The 10079-nt window shown below is 41.1% G+C and overlaps 1 protein-coding gene across 1 annotated transcript; it reads left to right on the top strand.

Annotated features, from left to right (window-relative positions):
• Nucleotides 1–290: 290 nt before the first annotated feature.
• On the top strand, nucleotides 291–8520 carry LOC120673400 (SEC14 cytosolic factor-like). Its single transcript, XM_039954218.1, has 11 exons — nucleotides 291–567; nucleotides 680–708; nucleotides 2283–2366; nucleotides 2454–2507; nucleotides 2799–2876; nucleotides 3080–3133; nucleotides 3419–3478; nucleotides 3554–3649; nucleotides 7338–7439; nucleotides 7594–7674; nucleotides 7855–8520. The coding sequence occupies exons 1-11, from the start codon at nucleotides 513–515 to the stop codon at nucleotides 8167–8169; spliced, it is 1008 nt and encodes a 335-aa protein (XP_039810152.1). The 5' UTR covers nucleotides 291–512; the 3' UTR covers nucleotides 8170–8520.
• Nucleotides 8521–10079: the final 1559 nt, after the last annotated feature.

Raw genomic sequence — 10079 nt, 5'->3', positions numbered from 1 at the left:
CCCCCAAACGTCCTATTTACTATATATATTTTAGCACCTCTCTCCAAAAAATTCCTCCCCCTATAACTCCTTCTCTCCAACCATTCCCCCGTATCTATTCCCTCTATATACTATCACTCATTAACTAACTATTTATTTATCGTTTTGAATTTTAAAAAATCATATAGTATTTGTACTATCATAATACACACTATCATCATGTTACGGGACTCAAACGGAATTAATATCGTGAAGAAATGGTGTAATTAAAATATAAGGGGAGCTTTGGGAGGAACCGTTCCAAATAATTTCCCCAAAAGCTGGGCGGTTCGTAGGATCACCGGCGGCCCACCGGAGCTGAGCCCCACAGCACCACACATCCACGCGGTTTGGTGGTGTGGTGACTGGTGAGGGAGAGCACAAGAACACAAGAAGAAGGCGAGAGACAGAGGGAGGAAGGGGAGAAATAGGGAGCTGAAAAAAAAGCGGAACAGACCCGGCTTTTGACCCCGCCAAGCCCACCGTCGCCGGCAATGGCGGTCGCCTCCGAGGAGGCCATCAAGCAGTTCTCCGTGCTCATGGAGCAGCGTGAGTCCTCTGCTCTTGTGCTGCTGCTCTTCTTCTTTGCGAAGAAAAAAGATCTTTTTTCTTCTCCGGTATTTCTTGGTCACTGAACTGCGCGGCAATTTCTTTCTTGCAGTGGAGGAGCCGCTCAAGACCACATTCCAGGTGCCGATCTGCTCCACTCGCTGCTCCTGATGGATATCTGCTTTTTTGTTTTGTCCTGCCTCTCTTGGTTCTGGTTGTTCTCTGAGCGCAAACCCCTGACTTTGTGCTCATTTTGTTCTCTCTGCGTTTCTGAAGTCGAGTTTTACTTCACTTCTTGCTCATATGGTGCTTACCAGCTTGCATTTTTTGTGTGGATTTGGTGCTTCTGAGCACTTCTGTTTTGCGTTCTTCTGAAGAATTGCTAGTCTCTCTGTTGTCCTGTACTCCTGTTAGCCGTGTAAAGATTAGATCTTTGGAATTTCATTGTGTCCATAGCTCATTTTGGTCAATTTAGTGTCGTTTTTTTTCGAATTTTGATCAAAATGACATTTTCGCATGCTCTAATTTCACTATTTCCTGCTTCCGTCATACTTTTTTAATTTAATTTTGTTGTTCTCACGAGAAAAGCCCATTTTCTGATTTGAGCTCAAGTATGCTTTCCCCCAGCGTTTATTATTTCGAAATTTTGGCAAAGGTTGCCCGACTTTCTTGTTGATATTTTAGTGATGTTGGTTCTCAACTTGGTTCTTTAGTGAGCATGTATTCTTGGAGTAATCAATTTGGTGCTTTCAGAAGTACCTTCATGATTTCGAAATGAACTTCTCCTTTTGTTCTGATTGCATACGGAGATATTTGTTTGGAGATCTCACGAGATATAAATGAAAGTAGTACTCCGGTTGGGTTCTGACTGCAATTTTGGTACAGTTGTGTCGGTGCCGCCTACTCTTCCTTTTCACCATTCGGAGCTCAAATGCTGTTTTTCTTCTTGTTTGACTTGTAACTAATTCCAGTCATGTCTGCCGGCTAGGGGTTTTCTAGACTTCCTATTTTCTAAGCATGTATGCTAGAAATTTGTGAGGTCAAGTACTCTCAAGAGGCCAAGATTATAGTTAGGAGTTGCATGCTGAACTAGCCATTTACCCCATGGGTGAACTCTGTCCAAGCTTGTAGTTGGGTGATGCAGACGCTACGTGGTTCTCACCTAGCACGGATTAATAGCCGAAGAAGTTGCTGTTGTTTGATTTGGACTTGTGCTGATGAGGGTGGGCCTGGACGTTGACGTGTTCCTGAACATCTCTGGCCCTGGTGGAGATGTTTCAATTGCAGATTCGGACTTTTATTTGGTCCTGGAGTCCTTGTCATGACTCATGATAAGTATGTGGCTCATGGAGTCATGGTTGATCTCAGGACTATGTGTGCAGCTGCGCAACCGCACTGGAATCACAATATGCCTACTAAGAAACAATGTTTTTCTTTCTTATGTTTTTTTTCCTGTCAATATGCTTGCATCACAATATATGTCCACTAGGGAACATTATTCCCCCCCCCCACCCCCATGTGATGGTAGATACATTCTATTGGCTTCTATTTTCTATATTTTCTGACCACATCTTTTGCAATTTGTTTGGTAATTTTATTTTATACTGTTGATATTGTTGGCAGTAGTCAATATTCTTTTTGTCGACACTTGATACTGTATTTTGAAAGTAGAAATTCTAGGAGCAAAACATGATTAGTTAGTGATATGTTCGCAGAATGTGCATCAAGGAAATCTGAGGGGGACTTTGGTGCGTTTTCTGAAGGCCAGAGAATGGAGTGTACCTAAAGCTCATAAAATGGTAAGGCACCAGAACCTTTTTTTGCAACTTCTACATTCAGATTGAGAATATATTGATCCAATAGGAAGAACTGATTATGTGGTGCAGCTTTTGGATTGCTTAAATTGGAGAATACAAAATGGGATTGACAGCGTGTTAGCTGTAAGTACCTTTCTTTATGTACACAATCTTATTTTTCTTTGAAAGAGCATAAAGATAGATAGGATCTCCAACCATTGACTTCAATCTATTTGTAGTGACTGCAAAAGATAGAGAAATGAAGTAAAGCAAAATAGCAATAACATTTGTCTCTGTATTTCTTACATTGGCAGCCGAAATAATTTTTGAAATATTGCTTCATTAATCCTGATGCAGAGTGTGGAACTCTATTCCATTTTATGATTTAGCTCATGATATTCTTCTAACCACTGTTACTATTTGTTTCTGATCCAGAAACCCATTGTGCCATCTGATTTATATAGAGCTATCTGTGATACTCTACTTGTTGGACTGACAGGGTACTCCAAGCAGGTACAGTGATCAGATTCATAATTGTCATTTAGTAATTTTTGTGATATGCTTTTACTTATTCCTTTTGCTCTATCTGTTGGAATCTTCTGTTTAGTCCTGACACATTTGCACTAGTGGTCTTCATTTCTCAGTAGTTTATGTCCACAGTATTGAGAAAGACTTCTATTATATGTTTTAATTCATGCACCTCTCCTTTTTTGTAGGGACAACCTGTTTATGCATTTGGTGTTGGTCTCAGTACATTTGATAAGGCTTCGGTAAGTGTTCACAAATGCCTTTGAAAAAAAAGTCTAAGGCTTTTGGTTTAATTTTATAGAATAGCAAGAGATTTCAGTACCAGACTGGGACAGGTTCATGTATATACATATCTTAACAGCCGTAGCACGGTATGTATGTGAATCAAGAAAACCTTTAATTTGAGTAGAATTGTATCATGTAAATAAGGAAATTAAGTATAGGCAATGGCAGTCTGGTTTTCATAAAAATACCCCAACCAAATAAGATTCTTTCTCTAAATGATATCATTTGTTTTTTTTTCTTAGGTGAATTACTATGTTCAGTCACACATACAGATGAATGAATATCGAGACCGTGTTGTCCTGGTAAGTGCTTTCTTTGGTGATTAATAGTACCAAAATTTGGAAAAGAGATTAAATATATCCTGTGTTCTTTATTAGCCAGCTGCATCGAAGAAGTTTGGGAGACAGATTAATACCTGTTTGAAGGTTATGGATATGACTGGCCTCAAGCTGTCTGCATTGAGCCAAATAAAGGTGAGCTCACAATCTTGTCTATCTGTTACAGGTTATATGGTGATCTGAATGATAAATTTTTGTCGCATCTCAGACTTTCAATTTAGAAATAGTGAACAGATTGTTTGGTGATAGTTGTGGTCTGCAGCCATGTTCCATAATAAGAAACGGACTGGCTTAGTGTAGTAGTAAAAATTAACTGGAGACACCTAACTGAGGATAATTTGATGGGATGTTTGAAGCATAAATGTAACTCACTTGAATTTTACTAGATTAATAATAACATGTACCGTAGGACTGCATCTGCATCAAAAGGTAAGTTTACCTGTCAGTAATTTTGTCTTGATAGTTCTGGGTGGAGATACTAGTTAAAATCTTCTCTTTTTTTCCTTAAAAAGCTAAATTAGTGTCCATGTTACTATTGTTCAAAATTATTTTTCTTACTTCTCTATTTTTCCTCCACGTCTTTTTTCCCTTAATTTCTTCTTGGCTTCAAGTGAATCAACTCAAGTCCATCATGGTTTTGCCACATTTTGTCTTTTAGTTTGCCTGGTGGAGATCTGAAGTCTAAACTAGCTATATGTTTTTGAGGATGTTTTTAGGACTAGTGTGAGATCTCAGACAATCAGGATAGGGATGCAAATGGGCCAGCCCAGGGCCCACTGCACTTGACTGATGGTTCATTTGACTGCTGCACACATGGCAGGTAATATTTTTTTTCAAAAGAAAAGAAAAGAAAAGAAGAACTAGAACAGATCAATGGGTTGACGTTGACCCAATTTGACCCACTTGCATCCATAATAATTTTCTGGGGCACAGTGACATTATGATGGCAGCTTTTGATGAAATAATATTGTGTTTAATAGATAATAGTTATTAATTGCATTTCAGAAGAAGGTTTCGCAAATGATAATTGACTGCATTTCATCAGTGCTCCTATTAAACAGTTACTGGTGATTAGAGACCCAGAAAGCTTCAGGAACTCCTTTACATTGCATGCTTACATAAAGCAGGAGTGGACTCTTGCTTTTTTAAATCATTTATTGTTTGGGTTTGGATGTAACCTAGAGCATTAAGCCCTCATCGAGGCGAATTTAGGTGTACATATATGTTTTCTTAATATAAAGCCACCTTGTTGCTCGTAGGTTGGTCTAGTTTTTAAAATTTGAAAGTTCATCTGAATTTGAAAAGCGACTAAACGACTAACTGCATTGCATCAATAAGAACATGTGATTGATTGTAAAACTAAAGCAGTAAGGCTGTGATCAGTTGCTTGGCTTAGCCCAAGCCTAGCTTGGGAGTAAGCCCTGGCCAGTCTTAGCCTGGCTGGAGCAATATGAACCCCCTTTGTTTGGTTGTGGTGTTAACTTTAGCCTGGCTTGTTTCGTGGGTGTTTGGTTGGCTGACCTATATCGTGTATAGTCACCTCTCCTCTCCATGGTGAGTTTAACTCACCGTCACCTCATTTGCTTTCAGCGTTCTCTGGTGAACCAAAGAACTTGAGATTTTCGTGCAGCTGAAAGCTTTGCTGTGCTTTGTGCTTTGTTTTGATTAGACAGCCAAACAAATAAAGTGACCGGGGATCGTGGCCTTAGTGACCACTAAAACTCAGGCACAATCAACAATCATGCCAATTCCTAAAGAATAGGAAACAACACTGACTAGATCAACTTTATAGACTCTGAAGAAACTGAAACTCTGACGAAACTGAAACTCTTGAAGCACTCCTGATCTTGTCGGGAGGCAGTGGTGGAGTAGCACCGAGCATTCATCTCCTATCAGACATGCTGTTCTCCCTCTCGCTAAATCTATTAAGAACACTATGCAGCAAATGGATATCCAATGACGCAGAAACTAAATAGTAAACAGGGAAATATCTATTGGGATCCTTCGCAAACAATGTTTTTGACTCATTCTGATTAACTGGGACACTCAAGTTGGGATCCACAAACTTGCACTGCATTAGCGATCGAATTGACTATCAAGTGTTGCTCCTAACTGCTGCTACTTGGCCAAATTAAGCAGCACTTGCACATCTGCATAGACTGTCACAATACAACAGTCCAATCATCATTTAGTCAGGTTAAAATCACTGACCTGGTGACGGCGGGTACGCGTGGACGCTTAGGCCTGTGATCATCATCACTGCCGCCACCGCCATGGTTGAGCATCCACTTCAAGTTGACAGCTTCAGGTTCCGCCCCTGCCTCTGCACCGACGCGACGCCCTCCCCCACAGCCAAGCCACCAGTTAGATCTTCACACACCAACATGAATCCGGACCAAAGAAAAGAAATCTCCCACCCATGGAGGAAAATCCATCACCGGAAAGTGCGACCGCACGGTGCAGGGACGGCCAACCGCCTGCTACCTCGCAGCAACCGGAGCAAAAATTGTGTGCAGCAAACTGCACGTCCAGCAGGTTGAGAGGGATGGCAGCACGAGGCGGAGGGAGCTCAATCCCGCACACCTGATCCGATGAGGCATGGGCACACAGCTCGGCCGTTGTGGAGGATCACGAGCAGAGGGGGAAAGGTGCGACAGAGATGGAGGTGAGCGGAATGAGCTTTTGCACTACCGAAGCTTATGCAGCCTGCATAAGCTGGAGATGCCCAAATTCGGCGTCCCCCGCAATGCAGGGCGGAGGGGGCCTTTTGCACTAGCTGGGCCAGGCTTAGGGGGTACTGCATGCTTCCAAGCATCTATGGGCTGCACTGTGGAAGCATGGCTAAGGGGATAGCCACCCATCCAATCACAATCTAAAATAACAATAAAAAAAATCAGTCAGAATTTGTTCTGGCATGGCTATTACTGACTTATGCTGTTTATCTTTGAGCGGATACTCACTTGTGAACATGTTTATAGACTGGATGCCTGGGTACTACAGCAGAAGCATACTGCACTTAGCTCATTGTTCAACTGTAGCCATGAAAGTTCCAATTCGACAGTAAATGAGTTTGGTAGATCTTGAACTCAGGATTGACTTCTAAAAGTATTTAGTTGCATGCATCTAGCAACCATTTAAGTAATAAGTTTTCTCATTTTCAATTATGCTTTATATAACTGAATGACTTGTATATTTGGAGTCGTTGCATTCTAACATCAAACTAACATTTATGCCTAAATTTTCTTGAACATGTCTTACTTCCATATTGCAAGATATGTTTTTTCTAAGTTGAGATTTTCCTTTCATGAAATACTTTGAGATATTTGCTAGAATCTGCTTGTAGCTGTTGTTTCTTTTTTCCCCATACTTTCTCCTTTTTCTTGGAATCAAGTTACATGCATGAGCCACTTATTGAGACATGAGATTTGAAAGTCCAATGGATGAACATGAACATACATATAACAGGAAATAATATTAGAAGTGAAGTTCTAATATCAGAAATGAATATTCAGCCTATTCAAAAGTTTCCTTTGTTGAACAGCCTGAATCACCAATGAATATTTGAATCGACCAAGGACTGTGAAATGAAGTTTGCAGTTCACTGGTGGAAGAGCCAAAAATTGAGGGAGAGATACTGTTCAGTGGTTTAATGTGCAAATTTCATGCATGCTTTGCCTGAAAAGAAGCTTGATAAGAGTCAATATCTTATTTGATTCATCGAGTCAACATTTCTTCTTTTGTTTGTCTGTAATTTTCCAATCATATACATTGTTTACAGGAAGAGATGTCACAGCAATACTTATTAAGTTTTCCCCATATGCAGATGTTGACCATGATTACAACTGTTGATGACCTTAATTATCCTGAGAAAACGGAGACTTATTACATTGTGAATGCACCATACGTTTTTTCAGCATGTTGGAAGGTCAGTCCACCTATTTAAATTCATAAGTTCCCTTGCTACCATATTCTATATAGATCTATATTCTTACTCTCTTTTCATTTGATCTTTTCTTTCTAGCACAACACAACCTTTTTTTCCCAGTTAATCAATTAATTTTTTGTTAACTTATGGTCAGGTTGTGAAGCCACTTTTACAAGAAAGAACTAAAAAGAAGATCCAAGTCCTGTATGGCTCTGGGAGGGATGAGTTATTGAAGGTAAAGATTCTTAATATGCCCCTTCAGTTTGGAAGCAACATCTGTTTTTCTGTCATATAGGTTTCTATACTTATATCCTCCTTGTGTTCCTTCGTTTGAAGTAATCCCCAAAATCAATTAAGTAGCTCATCAATTGATTTGCATATTTTTTACTGATAATCTTAATGCTGTCACCCACAGGTTATGGACTATGAGTCACTTCCACACTTTTGCAAGAGGGAAGGATCAGGTTCATCCAGTGATTCTCTCGATGGAGTTGACTGCTATTCCTATGACCATCCTTTCCACCAGCAGCTGTACAACTACATGAAGCAGCAATCTCTGAAACTGGATTCTGTTGGCCCCATAAAACAAGGCTCACTCCATGTGGATGTGCCCTCGCCTGGCCTTGAGGAAGTCAAGATCGCGGAGACCATCGAATCAGAGCTCCACAAGTTGAGGGGAGGCAACGGTCTCATGCACTCATTCAACAGAATCAAGATCGAAGGTCCATGAGGGCGCGGTGATTGGGAAGTGCGTGCCTGATCCACGGAGGTGATCTTGCTATTTGAACCCCAGGTGCCTATGGTGGTGGGGGGTAGTAGTACTTCTTGCTTGCAATCACTGGCTGCAGGCTTGAGTAGGACAAGTAGAGAATGTAGTAGAGAACGGTGGATTCTAATAACCAGTATCTGAGATTGTTATCATCCTAATTAACCTAGCGAGTATCATTGTATTTTCGTGCTTATTATGTCATGGGAAATGTGACGTTTCCACCCATGAAAGCTACCAGATTGGACTGCTCCCTATGTATCTATGTATATGTATATATATATGTCTGCCAACTCGGTGAAGGGTTTGTGCGCAGGTTTTTTTTTTATAAAGGTTTGCGTGCTGTTGAACTATCCCTCTGATGAGAATTCAACGGCCGTAACTAGTGCAACAAAGTTAAAGTTACTGGCAACTAGTGCAACAAAGTTTCAGTTACTGGCACTTCCTGAACCAGGCACCCTTAACTTGCAGCACCCAAAATAGGCGTTTTCAGCAGGCGTGGATTCAGGCCCGCGGTTACCGCAGAACGGCTTAACACCGGAGGTCCCCTGTCCACCTGCATAAATCGGCGTTTCCGTTCACTCCCTCCCCTTCGCCGAGCCAATTCACAAATCAGAAGCTGCATTCATCGATACAAGTTTTTGCTCAAGATTCTTTAACCAATGAGGCCAGGGTTTCTATCTCATCGGGGAGATCAGAGGTAGACAGAGGCCAGGGTGCTGGCCCCCGTGTTCGTGCTCCTGTCGCGGATCCAACCCGTCGTCGACTTCTTCAGCCGCCTCTGCGACTGCCTCCGCCACCCGCAGCGCCGTCCCGCCAGGCCGGTCAGGGCGCCGAGGAATAAGCAGCCTGCAGCCGCGGAGGAGTGACCCATCCGTCGCGTCGTCAACAATCTGCGGAGGGGGCCATGTAACGGGTTCTGGTAGTTCCATGCTCTGATGTCATGGGAATGGCATTTGGTTTTTGCGTTGGATGAAATCATCAAAATGTTTGGAATGGTGGAGAAACATGTGTTTTTTTTTGGGTAACTCGCGGTAGACTAAAGATTATCACGCATAGTCCCTCCGTTTTTTTAAAACACAACACTTTTACCACCTTTTCTAAAAAAAAACACTTTTACCACCTTTTCTAAAAAAACACTTTTACCACCTTTTGCGGTAGGATCAAGCATCTATGTAAACTTAGCAGGTAGGATCAAGCGTGTAAGTAAACTTAGCACATAGTTTTTCTTTTATTTTATGAAGAAGGCTACTTTAGCTATATACTCCATCCAAATTGTAGGTTATTTTAGTAAGTCTAGATACATATATAATTTTTATTGTGTATCTAAACATATTATATGTTTATGGGCATAGCAAAATTTATGTGCATAGAAAAACTAAAACGACCTATAATTTGTAATGGACGAAGTACACTACACCAAAACAGAATGGGTTAATTGAATTCGTGCCATTACAATTGTCCAAGTTTGGAGTTATGCCATTACAATTCGTCTATTCGTGCCATTACAAGTTTCCGAATAGACGAATTGTAATAGCATAACTCCAAACTTGGACAATTGTAATAACACGGATCCAATTAACCCAAACAGAATTGTCTTGGCACCCAAAAATCGCAAAGGAAAGCACCAAAACCACTAAGAAAATGATCCTTAGTAGCCGTCCGCCAAGTAAAATCTGCAAAAATAGAGATCCAGGAAAATTCATTCACCTTGGCTGCCCCAGCCACCAAGGTGGTCGCCAAGTAAAATAGGCTTGTGTCAAATCACAATAACTTTCCTTGGCGGTCGACAACAGGCAAGGATATAACTTTCCTTAGCGGCCGTCGAAAGCCAAAAAAAAGTTATTTATTTGGCGAGCATCAACGACCAAACT

This window comes from Panicum virgatum, chromosome 2K (genome assembly GCF_016808335.1).
Source record: "Panicum virgatum strain AP13 chromosome 2K, P.virgatum_v5, whole genome shotgun sequence".
Lineage (NCBI taxonomy): Eukaryota > Viridiplantae > Streptophyta > Magnoliopsida > Poales > Poaceae > Panicum > Panicum virgatum.
The sequence above is the reverse complement of the archived record's forward strand: the minus strand, read 5'-3'. Positions and strand labels throughout refer to the sequence as shown.